The sequence below is a fragment of the Tursiops truncatus genome, chromosome 3, assembly GCF_011762595.2.
Source record: "Tursiops truncatus isolate mTurTru1 chromosome 3, mTurTru1.mat.Y, whole genome shotgun sequence".
Classification (NCBI taxonomy): domain Eukaryota; kingdom Metazoa; phylum Chordata; class Mammalia; order Artiodactyla; family Delphinidae; genus Tursiops; species Tursiops truncatus.
Window position 1 is genome coordinate 111,255,112 of NC_047036.1, and position 17,789 is coordinate 111,272,900.

Here is a 17,789-nt window from a genome sequence, read left to right on the forward strand (position 1 = left end):
AGGACTGGGGGAGCTGTGTGTGGTGGGCACTAGTGGGCCCTGGAGCTGGGAGAGGAGTCCAGAGGAACTGATCAAGGCCAGAGCAGAAGTTGAGTGGCAGACCCTGGATGGAGCGTGGCCTGGTTTCTGGCAATGCAGGGAAGAGAAGTGAGAACTGGAGAGGACCTTTTGAGCAGGGCCACTGTGTGGGGTTATGCAGGGAATCCGGGCCAAGGAGCTGAAATCTAGCCTGCACTATGCTCCACAAGCCACTTGCCCTGGTGTGGGCCTGGCTGTCTCTCCAGAGGAAAGGGTACTTTTTCTAGTAGCACAAAGGCACCATATGAACTAGTGGTAGCCCTGGCTTTGACTGTCTGGTGAATTCTGACTCCCAAGGTGTTGCAGGAAGGAGGAGATGGGGTAGAAGGAGGCACAGGGTCTCAGTTGCCAGGCAGGATGTCCCTGACTCCCAGCAGTGGCCCCAGTTCCTCCCAGCCTCCTGTGTACTGCTGTGACCATGCCCAGCCCCAGCCAGGGTGCTTTGTCCAGTGCTGCCACATGCTCCCTAAACACTGGCTCACACTGGGCCCTACCTACACGTACTGCTAGAGACCTAACTTGAGAGCCCAACAAGTGGTGGGAGAGCTCTCCAGGCAGAGGCAACAGCATGGCCCTTGAAGCCAAAGTGGCTGGAGCACAGAGGGAGAGCAGGTGAGAGATGAGAATGTGGCTGTCTGGTGTTGCCTGAAGACCCTGAGAGACCTTAAAGGGGTCCCCAGCACTGACTTGCAATTTTCTCAGCGTCACTGAGCCTCACGACCCTCATGAGTAAAACAGGAAGGATAATGCCTGCCTTAAATCAGTTGTCACATGTGGCATTTACAATACTGAATTTCACATCTGTGCACTTGGCAGAGAAAACAATAACTCTATCAATAGCCCACCCTTCTGTCTAGTTCGAGGTGTGGATCTGCCCTCCTTCTGTGGACTCATCCCAAGGGCCGTTCCGCAGCTCCAGAGCGGGCATCAGGAATACGCCCCCCCTCTTCTAGGAGCCAAGAGACTGAAGTCAGGTCCATGGTTGGATGAGTGGGTAGGCATGCACGGGTTCTGGGGCATCAGGTATTCTAGAGGCCTTCATTCAGCAAGTCTTAATGAACATGCCAAGCACAGACCCTGGAGAGGCAGAGATGACTAACAAGCCGATTCTGCCCTCCAGGACCCCTAGGCCAACAACCCCTGCAGCAAGTGGGCAGCTCTGCCTGCTGGGCTGGTGGAACCCCACCCAGGTCACAGTCCTAAGGAAGTGGCCCTTAGACTGAGGTCAGGATGAGAAGGAATCAGTATGGCAAAGAGTAGGAGGAAGTGTGGAAAGCTGGGAGGGGAGGGTGTAAGGGGTGGATAAAGGTGCAGAGGCGAAGAGCTGGACACCTGGGTAAGAGAGAGGCAGGCCTGCGTGGTTGGGTATGGCTGGGGTGTGGCTGTGCGAGAGTGAGTCGGGGAGATGTGGGCTGGGGACCTGGGGTCATGTCCCAACTATTGCCATCAGGCAAGCTCCCTGTGCCGACAGCCCTGGCAGGCAAGCAGGCATGGGGTATAGCTAGAACCCCAATCCCAGGGTCCCAGAACTTACTGGAGCATCTTTAGGGTCAGGGGAGCACTGGCTTAGGTGACTCTGACCAACTAGGCTGAAGAAGGGAGAGACTGAGTTTAGGACTGGGACTCCTTCCCCTGTTCCCCCTTGTTCTGTCCTTGACAACCGTAGGGCCTTTGCAGTACAGTTGGTGGAATCTCAGCTCTGCCACTTACAAGCTGTGTGACCTTGGGCAAGCTATGTAATGTCTCCATCTCAGTTTCCTCGTTTATTAAATGGGGATAATAATTGTACCTATTTCATAGGTTTTAGGAGTACATGAGTTAAACTCTATAAGGTGCTCAGAATTATGCCTCGCACAGGGTATAAACCATCAGCTGTCATTAGCAGATGCTGATCTCCTGGCCTGAAACATTCTTCTGCCTGATACATTGTAGGAGCTTAGTAAATACATCCTGACTGACTGTGTCTGCTGATAGTGGTCAACTGCGAATTCTGGTGCAGTGTGTGTATGTGTGTGTTGTGGGGTGGTGCTCCTCCTGGCACAGTCCCTGCCAAGGGGAGGCCTTCTTGGGAGGGCCTTGTCAGCCTCACACGCTTCCACCCTCCAGGCTTGAGACCAGAGGAAGCAGAAGCTTTCTTCTCTGAGAAAGTGTTGTGCGGCTTCTTAAGCGTTTGGGGGTTTTCAGAGTCAACCGTTAGAGGCGAGGGAGCTTCTCTGCTGGCAGTGGCAAGGGCTCTCAGGGTGCACACAGCCTGTAAGCCGACCTCTGCGGTCTGCAGGGAAAATGCCGACCGTGTTTATTTTTCACCTGAGCCTGCAGGAAGTTGGGGGTTGGGGAAGAGGGAGGCGGGAGCAGCCCGGCCAGGCCCAAGCCCGACTTCAGAGCAGAGGAGACCGACCGCAGGAGTCCCTCATTTCCACCTCCTCCTGCCTGGCCCTGCCCTAGGGCCCCTTCTTGGCTCCAGCCTGCTCAGCAAGAGGAGGGCATGCTGGGGCACCAGAGTGAGGAATTTCCAGCCATGGGCCAATGAAAAGATCCCAAAAGGATGAGGACCGCCTTCGGGACGATAGGTTTTGAACCGGCATGGGGAAGAACAGTAAGAGCAATGCTGTGGCAGGAAGGACCGCCTCTGCTAAGGCTGTTCCCAGTCCAAGGGTCTCAGAGTCTAGACTCGTCCTGGAGTGCTGCAGTCTGGAGGGGGAGAGGGGAAAGGGGCTGTATGCAAAGGCCAAGAACAGGGGTCTTGGGAGTGTGCTGATCAAGGAGTATGGTCTGCTGTTAGGTCTTTCATTTGTTTATACATCCCACCATGCTGGGAGCGCTTACTGAGTGCCCAGCGCTATGCCTGGCACTCTGCCCTCAGAGGTTAAGAGATGAGGTTGTGTCGTCGAGATACTCAGGGGCCGGTGGGGACGATCAACCCAGGCCTGCCTCCTTCCCTCGGAGGCAGGGCACAGTCACCATCAGGGGAGGAGAGGAGCAGAGCTCCAGTCACTGGGCTCCCCAGACACAGGCCAGGCCCCAGGCAACTCCACCCTGCTGGCTGGGCAGCCTAGCCCTGGGACAGCCTTGTGCTGAGGCCGTGGAGCGGGACGTTCCATTTGGCTGAGAGGGGCGTGGGGCACCAGGTCCTGCGCCAGACAGTTTCCCCTGGCTGCCACCACCGGGCATGCAGGGGGCTGGGGAGTGAGGCTGAGAGGCAGCCTGCACGAACGTGGGACGACTGGCCAGGCCCTCAGTGCTCTGCCCTGGAGCCCTGGCACCTCAGGGCCTCCACCTGCTGGCAGGTTCTCAGCCCCACCTCCACCCACCTGGCACTTCTCCTGTGGCCTGGCTACAGACCCCCGTCTAATGAGGCTTTTCCCCAGTTCCCAGGGAAGGCTGGGGGACAGGATGAGCGCTCTGTCCATCTGCTCCTGTCACACACATACATAACCAGGCCAGAGGCTGTAGGCTGAGCTGGATTCTGAGGTTTCCTAGACCTAGAATGAGCTGTGTTACAACATGGAGCTTAAACAACCTGGCCAAGGAGGGTCAGCTCTAGCTGTCCCTCAGGTGACAGGGCTTCCTGGCCCAAACGAGCCTTCCCCGGGGAAGGTGGTGTGCTGCGAAACCTGCTGTGGAGCCACCCTCTCCCTGCCCTGGGCAGAGTGGGACTCCGGGACTGTCTTCCTAGAGCTGGCACCTTGGACCCCAGGCTCTGCTCCTAAGATTCCCCAGGGTCAGAGCTGCCTATTCCACCAGCCAGGCTTATAACTCTGAGAGCTGAAAAGCCAGAGCCAAGGCTGAATGGCAGGGCCTTCTCTGAAGCAGAAGTTTAGATTTGAAAGCTCTGTGGTCTGCGGCACCCTGTGGAGGGTGTTCATTCCACCCATTGCACCAGGGCTCCAGGCGTTTGTGCCCTTAGATGGCGAATAGTGGAATGCCTTCCACCAGGGTCCCAGGTTCCTGAGGGAGTGGGCCCTGAGGCTCATCTCCATGTGTGCCACAAGGCCTGGGATCTGGCTAATCCCTGTCCTAGGAACTTATCAGGGTAAAAAGGCCCCCGAGGTTTCCAGAAAGCTTTCCACCTTCATAGGCCCTTGGCTTCTGCTCCCAAAAATTCTAGGATAAAGCAGGGTTCTTTGCATCCATGACCAATGAGGTAGGCAGGGTTGATATGATCATGCTCATTTTACAAGGGGCATACTGGCCCAGGGTCCTATAGAGGAAAGGTCAATGAAAAAGGTCAGCAAGCCTAGAGCTGTACTTCCCAACCCACTTCCCATCCTGGCACAGTTAAAAATGACCACTGGAGTAACTGGAGGAAGAGGCTGGAGGCTGAAACAACCATGAGAAGTGCTGGGCATAGTGAGCAAGGAGCGAGGACGGTACTGGGGTTAGAGAGGTAGTTGGGGGCCTGATCCTGGAGCTCCATAGGCCTGGGCTGAGGAGCGACGTGATCTGATTTCTATGGCTGCTGGATGGAGGACTGAGGAAGCAGGAGGCTGCTGCAGTCGCCAGGTGAGACGTGACTGTGGCTTGGACTGGGTGGGGAAAGGGAGAAAGAAAGAAGTGGCTGGATTCTGTTATATTTTGAAAGTAGAGCCATTAGGATTTGCTGACAAATTGGAGGTGGAGTGTGAGAAAAAGGAGCGTCAAAGGTGACTCCAAGCTGTTTGGTCTCAGCCACTGGAAGGAGGGAGTTACCATTAACTGAGGAAGATGGAGAGGAATGTCTGGGGCAGGGAGTCAAAGGTTCTACTTTGGACATGTTGAATTTGGGGAGCATTTGGAGAGTGGAGTTCCTAGAAGTGGGGGCTGGAGATGTGGAGTCATCAGATGAAGACGTTTAAAGCCGTAAGCCTGGATGAGAGCAGCCTGGGAGGGGAGGATTGATAGAGAACTGAGGGCCAAGCTTGGGTCAGGTCAGGAAGAAGATAAAGAGCCAGAAACAAGGCTGAGAAGGAGTGGTCTCTGAGGTTAGAGGAAAATCAGGGAAGTGTGGCATTCTGGAATCGAAGTGAAGAAACTACCACAAGGAGGAGGGAGAGATCAGTTGTGTTCAGTGTGCTGAGAAGTCAGGTAAAATGCAGACTGAGAATTGACCGCTGAGTTCAGCAACATGGAAGTCCCTAGGGACCTTGACGAGTCACCTAGGGAAGTGATGGGGCAAGAGACTGGCCTGGATGAAGGGATAATGAGAGCTGAAGACTAGAGGCAGCAAATGGGGACAGCTTTGCTGAGGTCTGCAATAAAGGGGAGCAAGATATGAGGTGGCAGCTGGAGGACTTACAGATGCGAGAAATAGCAACCTGCTGGTACCCTGGTGGGAATAAGACTGGGCTTGCAAAGTGCTGGGCACAGTGCCTGGCATGTGGCAAGTACTCAGTACATGAAGGGGTCACATTCCCCCATACCCCGTACCCCACACCTACTATCCCAGTCTACTCCTCTCTCTGTTGCCGGTCACCTGCAGGCCTGAGGGTCCTGTTTTCCACCTTCCATTCCCCTGCACGATCCCAACCTGTCACAGGTGAGTCTGGGTCCGTGCTGGGGATAAAAGAAGGCCTGGGAATGACAGGAGCTTCCCCCAGCTTGCTCAGGAAGCCCAGCCTTCACACAGCAACAGGAAGGTCCCAGCAACCAAAGCTTTGAACAGCATGGCCCTGTCTTCACTCTTCACAAGTGATGCTGCCAGTGGGCTGCCAGGCGTGTCTGCCATCTCCAGGCAGACCTCCTTTGGCATAATAAGATCAAAGTGTCTGGCCCATGTGAGGCCTGGCACCAGGGGGCTAGGGAAGCACTCTAAGTAACGTTTCCTCCTCACTCTTCAGGGTGAATGAAGGGCTTCTTACATGTCCCTTCCTCATTACCTGACACCTGACTACTTGAGCTCCTGGCTTTATCCTCACAGGAGCCATTTGAGACAAGGTAATAGGTGCTCAGGTATTGTAGTAAATTAGATCCAGGAACTGAACGTGGTTGGCAGACTCTTCCTCAAGCCCACAGTGGCGAGTCCTCGGAAGCTCTCCTGCGCTGCCCCAGGAGGCCAGGAGAGGCCTCTGGTCAAAGGTGAGGCATCGGCCTCAGGAAATGGCTGTGATGCCAGATCCACGCCAGCCGCAAAGAAGGAGCCACCACTATTAGAGCATTAACTCCTGTCTGCCTGAGGACAGGAGGCAGGCTCATCATCCCTGGGATCCAGGACTCCTCCTGGTGGGCAGATGGATGAGCAAGGGACTGACAGCTGGCAGTGTGAGCAATTTACCAAGCCCTGAGGGGAAGGGTACAGCGTGTAGCCCAGCCTGAAGCTCCCCTGGAGGCAGGAATGTGGGAAAGGTGGTGGCCAGGGCTGTTGCTGGGAGGTGTGGGATCCTGTGCCCACCCGGGAGCCTCATGCCATGGCTACAGTGTGGCTCATACCTGCCCTTCCCTCTAGCCTCACTCTGGACCCCCAACAGCCAGTGCCGAAGGACCGGCGCCAGGCCTCCTCACCAAGAGCTACCTTCACCTTCCTCCAACCTGGTGATGAAGGGATCATGAATCCCATCCACTACACAGGAGAGGAAGCCCAGAGATGTTAAGGAGTCTGGCTAAATTCAGCCAGTGAGAAATTTCACCTACAGGGTGGGAAGGAGCCCAGACTACCATCTCTCATGACTGTTGCCCCAGAGATGTCCCATTTCTTCTGTGTCGTGGGTTAGAAGTCACTCATCTGTGCTCCCAGCCAGCAGCATCCCCACAGGTGGACTTTTCCAAGTGGAAGCTGACCTTCAGTTTTAGATGATGTCTCCAGGGCCCTGGCCTGCAAAGGTGTGCACCGAGGATATGCAGAGCTAGGCCTTGGCCCTGAGCCGCAAACTCCCTGTGGTTGGGTCTCAGGGGAGCCCCCGTCCCAGTCTGAATATGAGTCAACTCATGACAAATCCATGTGACTAGCGTGAAAAGTAAGAGTCCTGCGGTGCTGAGGAAACAGGAAGTGTGGAGGCTGGGTGGGTTGGCCCTGGGGGGAGCCTGGCCACAGCTGGCACGACCTTGCCCCACCTCCCCTGAGTTAGAGAGCTGAGGGGGCCCCTTCCCTATGTCAACAAATCCTCTTAAGCCTGAGGTGGTTCCAGAGGGTCAGACTCAAGCCCCTCAGTCTGGGGGCTAGAGGAGGGGGACAGCAAGCTCCAGGCTTAGGGCTGGAGGCTTGTGAGCAGCTCCCCAGACAGGCCATAGGGCCTCAGAGAAACGGGGAGATCTCTGAAACCAGGAGGCAGGAAGAATTTCCTGGGCAGGGGAAACGCCTCCTAGAACTGAGGGCCAAGAAAGACCGAGAGGCTCTCTAGTAGGAGACTGGACTGCTTGGGCAAAGTTGGGTGGGGGGGCAGGGCCCCTGGACACCAGGTGGCCTGAGTGGGGTCCTGTCCAGTGAAGCCTGTGGTTTTGATCACCTCCACTTTTCTCTGGTGGTTGGGCTGCCGCCACACAGCTAATTGGGGCTCTTCCCGTATGTGCACCCCGGTCTCGTGCCTTCCTCTCTCAGGTCCCCCACATTCACCCACCCTCCTCGTTTTTCAGCACAACAAGGCCAGTCAGCCTTCCCACGGCGTTCCCCAACTCTCTCCTCTCTATGACCATTTCAGCAGCCCACACCCCACACCTGCTCCAGCCGACATCAGCCAGAAGCAAGGTATGGATCCTGGATGGGAATGGCCCAACAAGACCCAGAGCCGGGGAGTGGGGAGATCAAGTCCCAGCCTTCTGAGACCAGGTGGCTAGACCCTTTTTGTAAGTGGAGAACCTGGGGCTGTGCAAACTCAGGGCCCCTCGAACATGCCCAACAGATTGAGGAGCCTGAGGGCACCAAAGGTTGGGGAAGGTGGTACCTGGTCAAAATCTGAAGGCTTCAGGTTGAGGTAGGAGCCTAAATCCTGCGTGACTACCCAATACCAGTATGGGAGTAGGCCTCTGTGTAAAACTGATAAATATAAAACTTGTAGTCTTTCCCTCCCCCAGTGAGAAAATGGAAAGTGGTGGTTGTGATGGCTGATTCACCTCAGCCTCGGGCAGAGTCATTCTGAAATCAGCCATTGTCGGCTGTGGGAAACCTGCTGACTCAACCCTGGGGAGGAGGGGGCACGGGGGGATGGGTGGAGCCCTGGCTCCCCAGGCCAGGGGGTCTGCCTCCTGCCCAGAAAGTCAGGCTAGAGCCCCCAGCAGAGAGGCCCCAGTTACAGACCAGCATTGGACCAGGGTGTGGCAAGGTCTGGCCTCCCACTCCTGAATGACTCCAGCTCTGCCACTGTCCAGCCACTGTCCCGTAGGCAAGTCACCCAAACCCTCTGCCCTTGATTTCCCTAGCCTGTAAATGGGGCACTGTTATCACACTGGGATAGTCCTGAACAAACCAGTATGTCTGGTCCTCCCTCTAGCACACAGAGATGGGATCCTAGGAGGGCCCCACAGGAGGCTCCAGGATGCAGTAACTAGCTGAAGTGGCCTCCAGGTCAGGCTGGCTCACTTACTCGGCCCCTCTCCACTGCAGGAGTTCACAGGCCTCTGCAGACCCCTGACCTCTCTGGCTTCTACTCTCTGACCTCAGGCAGCATGGGACAGCTCCCGCACACTGTAAGCTGGTGAGTGAGGGCCCAGTGGGAAAGGGGCACCTTGTGCTGGTTGGACCCATACTTGCCCTTCCATCTTCCTCCTCCACCCTTCTGTGCTGAGCACCCAGATGCCAGCTCTGTACAGATGCCAGCTCTGTACAGGTACCAGGGGCTGGCCAGCAGCTCTATCCATGCCTCAGCTAGCCAGACATACTCCCTTTGGGAAGGCAGGAGACCTAGCTCCTGGTCCTAGCCCTATCACACTCTGCCGTAACGTCTAAGACTTGGACGGGAGAACCCTGGGCTGTTCAGGGCCATATGAGTATGTGAGGAAGAAAAAGTAGGCCTGACCGGGGACGTGGCAGCATGCATGGCCACAAGAGAAGCTGTTGCTTCTCAGTGGCCTGGTGGACAGAGGGATACTTCCCACTTGCCTCAGTGTCTACTGCTGGCTGGTCCCTTCCTTGGCTGAGCTGCTTGAAGGGCGGGGTCCTTCTTGCCCCTATGGTGCCTGCTTCAGTCCAAGCCCCTGGCATTCTGCTTGGAGACTCTGCTAAGGCTGGGCCAGGGAAAGACAGCCTGGATCTCATTCGGCAGGCCCAACTGTGAGCCAAAGGGCCCGTCTTCAGCTGGAGCTGGGCCTTGGCAGAGTACGTGACCCTTTGTTCATCGTGCGCAGTTTGACCTAGGCAGGTCTCTAGCCTCTCTAGGTTGGGGCAATTACCCAAAGGCAGGAAAGCCTGGCTTCCCAGGAAGGCAGAGCAGGCCAGAAGCCCAACCTGGGGCCCACCTGCCCCTTCCTACTTGCCCTTTATCCACGTTCAACTCACTCTTCCCTGTCCAGATTGTCTCTGGATAAAGCTCCACCTTGAATACAAATCAGGACTACCCTTACGAGTCCCCGCAGGATTTAAGTGCACCGGGCAGGTTCTGGGAACCAGAGCAGCACTGCTGAAGCTGGTTGATCCTCCGGTCCCTGCCCTCTCAGAACTCAGTCCACCTAGTGCACACGTCAGGCAAGAGGCCAATTACAGAGCACTGTTAGCAGTGCTTTGAGGACTGTAGAAGCCTGGAGGGACACCTCATCCAGTTTGGGATCTCAAGGGCTTTCAGGAGAAAGGGTGTTTTGGCCAAGCAAGACCTTGACAGATGACCAGGAGTTTGAAACAAAGTGGGACAGAAGAACAGTCCTAACAGTGTCAACAGTGAGTGCAAAGGTCTTAAGGCAGGTATGCAGGTATCAAGCCCGAATTTCAGGAGGTGAGGCTGGAGGGAGCCCAGGGACCTACTAACCTGGGTCCCAGGAGAATGCTGCCATTTCTACCCCTTATACACGAGTAGAGGGAAGGTAAGCCTGTAGAGCAGGGGTTAGGAACCGGGCCGCACAGCAGGAGGTGAGCGGCAGGGCGAGCCCCAGTCCGTGGAAAAACTGTCTTCCACAAAACCGGCCCCTGGTGCCAGAAAGGTTGGGGACCGCTGCTGTAGAGGGAAAGGTTGCCCTCTGGTGGCACGTGTTTAAAATATACACTAGAGTGGTCCAAGCAGAAGCCAATTTGCCTTATTACACTAGGGGTCAGGCCCAAGCAAGGTGGGGAAGTCGTTCCCCACATTTGGCAAGTAGCCAGACTGCTAACAGCTATCTCTCCCAACCACAGGCCCAGCCCTCCTCTCTACCCCCTGTCCCCTTCCTGCGGATATAGACAGCACTTCCCCGCCCCCACCGCAGCCCCTGGCGCCCCCTACCCCAGGTGAGTCCCCTACCCTGCAGCTAGGCTCCTGCTTCCTGTTGCCCAGGCTTCAGTGCCCACAAGAGGCCACGCCCAGGCCAGTGCTTGCCCTGTGTCAATCGTCTGTCCATCCGTCCGTCTGTCATTCTCCAGCCCCACGCTGCCCTATACCTGAGAATGAAGCCAGTGGGAGTGCAGGAGGCCTAAGCCCAGGCCATACAGTGCAAAGCACAACAGAGCAGCCAGAGACAGTGCATGTACACGTGTGCAGGTGTGTGTGCACTCACCTCTGTTGTGCATCCTGCTGAGCAAAGGATGAGTCAGGACAGCAACCCCTGAGCTCTGCCCAAGCTGAGGCAGAACCTTTTACATGCATCTCCAACCTCTGGCCCTTAGGGGCCACCTGCTCAGTTATTCCATACCTGTGCAAGCAGTAAGGGACAGATTGGTATCCATAGAACATCAAGAAAGTAAAGTGGGAGCTATGTGTATATGTGTGTCCTTTCACTTGGCTCACTCCCTCAGTGACAGGCTTGTGCGCAGGTATGGAACAAGGAATTCAACAGACATCTGTAGCCCACAGCCCAGGGTGGGAGGTATAGACACAGCAGCAGCAGTTGAATGGGCTAGCTGGGTGATGGGGAAGCCCCGAGGAGACCCCAGCCATGTCTGATGGGTCAGAGAAGGCTTCATGAAGAGGATAACATCTCTTGAGTGAGGGAAACAAAGGGAACATCAGTAACTGGAGATGGCTGGGGGTGGGAAGTGATGGGAAATGGGGTGGGGGGGTGGGGCTAGAAATGTCAGCAGAGATGGCCATACAGGGCTGTGCAAGCCCTAGGGAGGAGCCTGGGTTTTATTCTGTGGGCAGTGGGGGAATTTCAACAGAAGTGGCCAAGAGCATTCAGGTGTTTTTAAAAGGTCACTCTGGCTGTTATATAGAGAGAGGCCTTGAGGGGTCAAGGAGGAAAATAAGGGCAGCCACAGGCTGAGGCTGAGCTGGTGAGGGCAGGAGGTAAGAAGGGGACAGATTCAAAAGCTATTCAGAGCTTCAGTAACCACCTGAATTTGACATACATGTAGATTTTTGCATCGTGTCTGTGCAGTGTGTTGGGAGCAGGTATTTGTATGTATTTCTGTGTACTTGTATGCAGGTCAGTGGAGGTGGGTATCTGTTCACCCTCTTGTACTGTGCAGGGGCCTCTCTGTGTCCAGAGATCTGGCCCGTACATACCTGGCTCAGTGTTAACTCTTCTTCTGCCTTTAGGTTCACCCATCCACCCCTGATGCTAGGTTCCGGTGTACCTGGTCACCCCGCAGCCATCCCCCACCCAGCCATTGTGCCCCCTTCAGGGAAGCAGGAGCTGCAGCCCTATGACCGCAGCCTGTGAGTGAAAAGACACTCAATGGGGACTGGGGGTGGGACAGGTAAGCAGACCTCAAGATATACACATTCCTCCCCCCAGGCCCAAGCCTGCTGCCTGGAAGCTCCAGGGACTGCCAGGAGGCCTCTGGCCAAGCCGTCCTTTGGCAATTGCCACTGACCAGTTTTTTGATCCTCAGAAGCAGGAAGGGAGTGGGTGGATTTAGTTTGAGCCAAGAGGGGAGGGGCTCTCCTTACTTAGCTGCAAAATTCCTATAAGGAACTATAAGTTACTTAGCTCTGCTCACCTACTTTGGGGCAGCTAAAAAAAAGATCCCATTTAAAAAACCCTAGTATCCAGGCACTTACACATACACTGGACACACTAGAGGAGAGTGGTAGCATCAGGACACCGTGGGGGCCCCTGAGTGATCTGTTCATGTGTCCTTCAGGAAGACACAGGCAGAATCCAAGGCAGAGAAGGAAGCCAAGAAGCCAACCATCAAGAAGCCTCTCAACGCCTTCATGCTGTACATGAAGGAGATGAGAGCAAAGGTCATTGCAGAATGCACACTCAAGGAGAGCGCTGCCATCAACCAGATCCTGGGCCGTAGGGTGAGGCCACGGGGCAGGTGGGCTGGTAGGGGTGGGCCCTGACTACCTTCACCCCGGTGCAGCCTGCTGACTCCCTGATGCACCTCCATCTGCTCCCCTTCCCCTCTGCAGTGGCACGCACTGTCCCGGGAAGAGCAAGCCAAGTATTATGAGCTGGCCCGCAAGGAGAGGCAGCTGCACATGCAGCTCTACCCAGGCTGGTCGGCACGGGACAACTACGTGAGTGGCCAACACGCAGTAGGGGAACCTTCAAGATGCCAGGCCACAGTCTCACCAGGGAAGTTGGGACTACTGTCCTGAAGGCACAGAGGAGGAGGGGAGGTGGTAGAATAGAGGGTCCAAGGCCTCCCATGGCTAGCTCAGAAGAGGATCAGATGAGGGGAGCTGCCCCTAAAGGCAGGCTCATTCTCCCCAGGATGTACTTCCACACAGGGCTGTTGTCCAGTACTTGACTGGGCTACATCAGCACAAGCGGAGGAAGGGGCCCGGAAGTCACCTCCTGCATTCAGAAAGGAGACCAGTGTGGGAAAGGGAGGAGGCCCCAACTGCTCCGTGGTAACCTAGCAAAAAGTGCAATCAAGAAACACCAGGGCCCCCAAGTCAGAGGGAACTGTGGACCTGGAATCCCAGCGGCAGCCAGACTAGGCAGCAGGCTGCAGGTGTCCCAACCACTCGCTCACTGGGGTTACAGTGTCCACCTCCCAGCATTCTCTGAGCATCCTCCACTTTGCTCCCTGCAGGGGAAGAAGAAGAGGCGGTCACGGGAAAAGCACCAAGAATCCAACACAGGTGAGGCCTTCCCTCAGCAGCAGTGGAGGCTCCTCTCGGGTCCCCAGCTCACGAGCGGCCCTGCTCTGGCCCAAGAGAGGGGCAGAGTACTGAGCCATGAACCTTTAGGGCCTGGGCCCTCTGGAAACAAGGCCTGCATCTCACAAGTCAACCCCCCACAGGAGGAACAGCTACACTAAGTCCCAGGGAAGACCTGCAGAAGCCAATTCTTAGAGCAGTGCTTTGTGACCCACCACACACACACCCTTGCAAGCCCTGCTAGTGGCCAGCCTCTGCCAGAGAAGCTAGTGAGGAACTGTTTGATTCAAGACTAAACCCAAATACTGCATCCTGGTTAGCTCTGCGGAGGTGAGCAGCAGGCTGTCTGGGTGAAGGCTGAGCCAGGCCCCATGCTTGAGCCCAGCAGTCACACAGCCTGTTGGCTGCTGCCTAGCAATTTCTCTATCGCCCCACCCCCAGTTCTCACGGAGGCGCAAAGTGCTCTGTATAGAGGACTCGGGAGGCCGCACCCTGCCTCAAGTCTTCCTCTGGGTGAATTCCTGTCCCAACTCTGATACTTCACACTCCGCATCCACAAGCGACTTTCTCAGCTGTGCTGCCCCACACAGGGAAGCTGGAAGCTAGGACTGGGGCACGGGAGAGTCCTCAGTCCTTTTTCTAAGGTTGAAGAATGGGCTTTACTTTCCTTCTGGAAAAGTATGTAGCATAGGCTTAAGCTACAGCCGCAGGGGATATGGGTCAGGCAGATTGCACACTGGCAAAGATGAAGAAAAACTGGATAAAATGGGCAGGGAGTTGGCGGGGTGGGGTGGGGCCCTAAGGCAGAAGAGGCTTGATCCCCACGGGCCCCCCAGGTTCTTCTCTGAGCTCCCTTGCTGCAAGGGGCCCCACAAGCCACAGAGAGGAGCCAGTCTGATAGGGTCCCCTCCCTCCCCACCCCCACCGTTCTTCCCACTGCCTTTACACTGCCAGCTGGGTGCCACCCTTTCCTGATACCTTGGCTTTGGGCCCTGGGGCTCCCACTAGGGCTGGCTGTGCCGTGGAGAAGCCCTTGCCTGTAGGGACTGTGGGGTATCTGTGACTGGCTAACACTGATGTTACCTCTTCTTTCTGGGCCCTGCTCTGCCCTGCTGCCTGCCTGCTCGCCCTCTGCCCTGCTCTGCCCCTCTGGCATGGCTGTGAGCAGACCCTGGCTCGCCTAAGAAATGCCGTGCTCGCTTTGGCCTCAACCAGCAGACGGATTGGTGTGGTCCGTGCAGGTGGGTTTGTCCCCACCACTGTCCTCCCTTTGCTTCAAGCTGCTTCCCTTACTCTCTGCACATGTTCTGCTGGGCCTGCTGCCCTCCTCTGGCCCCTAGCCCCCAACATACCCGCAGACTGGGGAGCCCATGCCTCCTAAGAATGGGAGTGAACACAACAGCTCGCGGGGAAGACTGCTTGGGTCTAAGAGGAAGGAGGAGAGACAATGCTCTAGGAGGAAAGGAAAGGCAGACTTAGAAGGTATTTCTGGTACGTGGTGCCCAGGGTTCCCTGGTAATGTTGGTCTGGTGCTTATCAGGCCTAGCAGGTCCTCAGCAGACAAATCACACACACAGCATTTAAATGGCCTGAGCCCCTGTTCCCAGGCCTCAAAGTCATCATGGTCCACCAGCTCCCCCACTTCTTCCAGTTGGGATCCCTGCTGTACCATACCGAGCCCTAAGAATAACGAAGTGACTGTAGTAGAGAAAAACCTGAATAACCTAAATGCCCAGTGGCCATGTGACTTATATCACGTACCTGCTGAGACCAGCGGGCTCAGAGAGGTAGGGAGATGAACAGAGGTACCCCTGGTAGCCATACTCAGACCCTGTGGCATTAAACCTGTATGTTTCACTATACAACAGAGAAGTATTTGTGTATGGGAAAAGAAAGTATACCTACCAAATGGCTAAAGTTGCCTAGTTGAGGTTCAGGCCAGGCCTGCTAGAGCCAAGGCTCAGGCTGCTCCAGGCAGTAAGTTCACTGACTCTAGGGAATACTTGTCCAGCCCCTATGAGTGCCCACCATACTCCCTGTCCAAGGGCAAAGAGGAATTTGGGGGAAATAAGTATGTGTGTGTGTGTACACATGATGGCAGGCAACCCTGTTCTCAGAGGAGGCCCTATTCCATCCATTCCACGCTACTCAGAAACAAAGTGTTGTCCAGAGAATAAGATGGTAGACAAGTCACTGTCCAATTCTTTCCCTTCTCTGCCCCTAGCCTAGCTCTGAGCATTTGGATTGCTCAGCCCTAGAAGCCACAAGCCCATTGCAGCCCCCCCACCCCCCCGCCGCTTCCTTAATCAGATCTGAGTCCCACAACTGTGAAGCAGAGCCTCAACAGCCTGGACTAGGAGATAGCTGCCCTGGAAGATAGCAGGCAGCCCACAGGCCAAGCTACAAAAGGTCCCTGTGCCACCTTGTGGTTCTGCTGGGAGCTGCACCTGTCCCTAGGTCTGGGCCAGGCTCAGCAGTTGTAGCGCTAAGCATGAAGGCACAGACAATATCACCTAAGTCATGGGGAGCTAGGCCTATGCAAGGACAGCATTTTTTGGTTGTGGAGTATGACTATGAATTCACCCTCTGTTTACAGATAACTCTCTTCACTATTCCTAGGAGGAAAAAGAAATGCATTCGGTACTTACCCGGAGAAGGCCGCTGCCCCAGCCCCGTTCCTTCCGATGACAGTGCTCTAGGCTGCCCCGGGTCCCCAGCTCCCCAGGACTCACCCTCGTACCTCCTGCTGCCCCACTTCCCCACAGAACTGCTTGCTAGCCCTGCGGAACCGGCGCCTACATCACCAGGTCTCTCGGCCACTCTCAGCCTCCCAGCCCCCTGGGCCCCCTCAGGCTCCTCACAGCAACCTGCAGAGTACACAGGTACAGCAACAGGAATCTCAGAGACAGGCAGCCTAGCATGCACAGGACACATGGCTTCCTCCAGGGGCCCACCCTCTGAGAGGAGACGACAGAGCCCCAAAGCACGTGGAAACCGGCCAGGGGCCCTGTTGGCTCCCTCTCAGAGTCCAGGCCCTGGAGATTTCAGAGGCTGCACATCTTCTGCCTGAACATGGGGCCATCAATTCAAACTGCTCCAAGTGGTGGGAATTAGATCTGCGTTGTGTCATTTGATTAAGGGCATCCCCTCATGCCTATGGCAGACTGGATCTATTCTTTTTACCATCTGTCTTGCTAGGCAGATGCCCCTCCCTGCCTCCCTTGCTTTTCTGCTATAGGTCATAGATGGACTGGACTGACCCCAACTGCTTTCCCTACTTCCCCCACCCAACCCCACCACTGCCACACCCTCCCCATACAAGATACTTCATGGACCAAGAACAAGCTGGTTTACCAAACAATATGTAAGCATGGTCACAACCACAAAGCTTAAGACAACAGTGTTTCTCTCTTAAGGGCCTGGAGAAGCCCTGTTTACAGAAAACCAGCTGCTATCTGTAAGCTGGACCAAAGGAAGCTTCTTGCCACGTTCTTTGGAGCTTACAAGAAGAGGAGTGAATGGAATAGGTTAAATTTAGGCCTATCACCCTAGCCAACAGGAATAACCTGACACCACCTTAAAGGCAAGTGTGGGTGGTGAGGGTATGTGGCTCTAGTTCAAATTACTCAGAAATGTTTCCTAAGGAACTCAACCACCTAAGAAGCCCTGATACCAAATGCCTCAGTCACTAGTGGCTGCAGTCAACAGTTCAAGTAAGTCATGGCTCAAAATCCAGTGTGCATCCCTACCTGCTCTTGAGAGCCTTTTTCACAGATCCAGTTCCAGCCTATCCACACCATTCTAGCCAGCTCTCAGACAGTTGTAAGAGGGCAAGCCAAACCTCAGGACAACCAGTGTCTATCTTCCAGCGTGAAAGTAGGCCAGCTTCAGTTTCCCTATGGGGCTGCAGGAAGAAAGACTATTACAGCCAAAGCAAGGAGCCCAGAAAACCTCTAGTGGTGGACATCGGGTTTGCACCACAGCCTACTTTAACCCACTTCTGAGCCAAGCTTCAACCCTGAGCCTTAAAAAACAAATCTTTAATTTAACTTAGTTGGGTTTTTTGCCTCCTCTTCACTGTACATAGCCTGAGTCCAAAGAGAAAGGGCTATACCCCCGTACCCACACACCCCCTCAACAAAAGCCTTTAGTTCCTACTTTAGCCACTGGCTTCTCAGAATCCAAAGATCGTATGTTCTGGTGTAGTGTTGCAAGAAGTCTTGAGAGAAAAAAGGACCATTGTAGTATTCAAAATATTTTTGTATTGTTAATGCATATTACAGAAAAACTTTTCTGATATGAGAATAAAGATACTTTTTACTGGGTTTCTTTTTCAAAGCTTGACTCTGAGGAATAAGCTGTTTCAGTGACAGAGTATAACACTCTTTCCTTTTCTTTTCCACAGCCACAAAGTTTATTCTCTATTATGGTACACATGTTCTCAAGACGTTGAACCTACACAAGCCAGGGATTGACTTGTCATCTCTCCTTAAGGGGCTTGGGCCCTGCTCCAACCCAGAGAGCGGGGCTCATGCTAGGTATAAGTTCCCATTGCAAGCCTTGATCTTAACCCCCCAGTCCTCTGAGCTCACCCCTGATGCAGGCACAGGCCAACCTACCCCACTG

The 17,789-nt window shown here is 55.0% G+C and overlaps 1 protein-coding gene across 1 annotated transcript in view; it reads left to right on the forward strand.

Annotated features, from left to right (window-relative positions):
* The window catches only part of TCF7 (transcription factor 7), a 32,644-nt gene extending 15,156 nt beyond the window's left edge, over nt 1-17,488 (forward strand). Inside the window, 10 exon segments of the mRNA XM_073802536.1 lie at nt 7,624-7,735; nt 8,591-8,681; nt 11,646-11,765; nt 12,194-12,356; nt 12,468-12,575; nt 13,097-13,145; nt 14,332-14,404; nt 15,783-15,951; nt 15,953-16,021; nt 16,023-17,488. Of these exon segments, the coding sequence (XP_073658637.1) occupies nt 7,624-7,735; nt 8,591-8,681; nt 11,646-11,765; nt 12,194-12,356; nt 12,468-12,575; nt 13,097-13,145; nt 14,332-14,404; nt 15,783-15,951; nt 15,953-16,021; nt 16,023-16,124 (1,056 nt within the window). The 3' untranslated portion in view covers nt 16,125-17,488.
* The last annotated feature ends 301 nt before the right edge of the window (nt 17,489-17,789 follow it).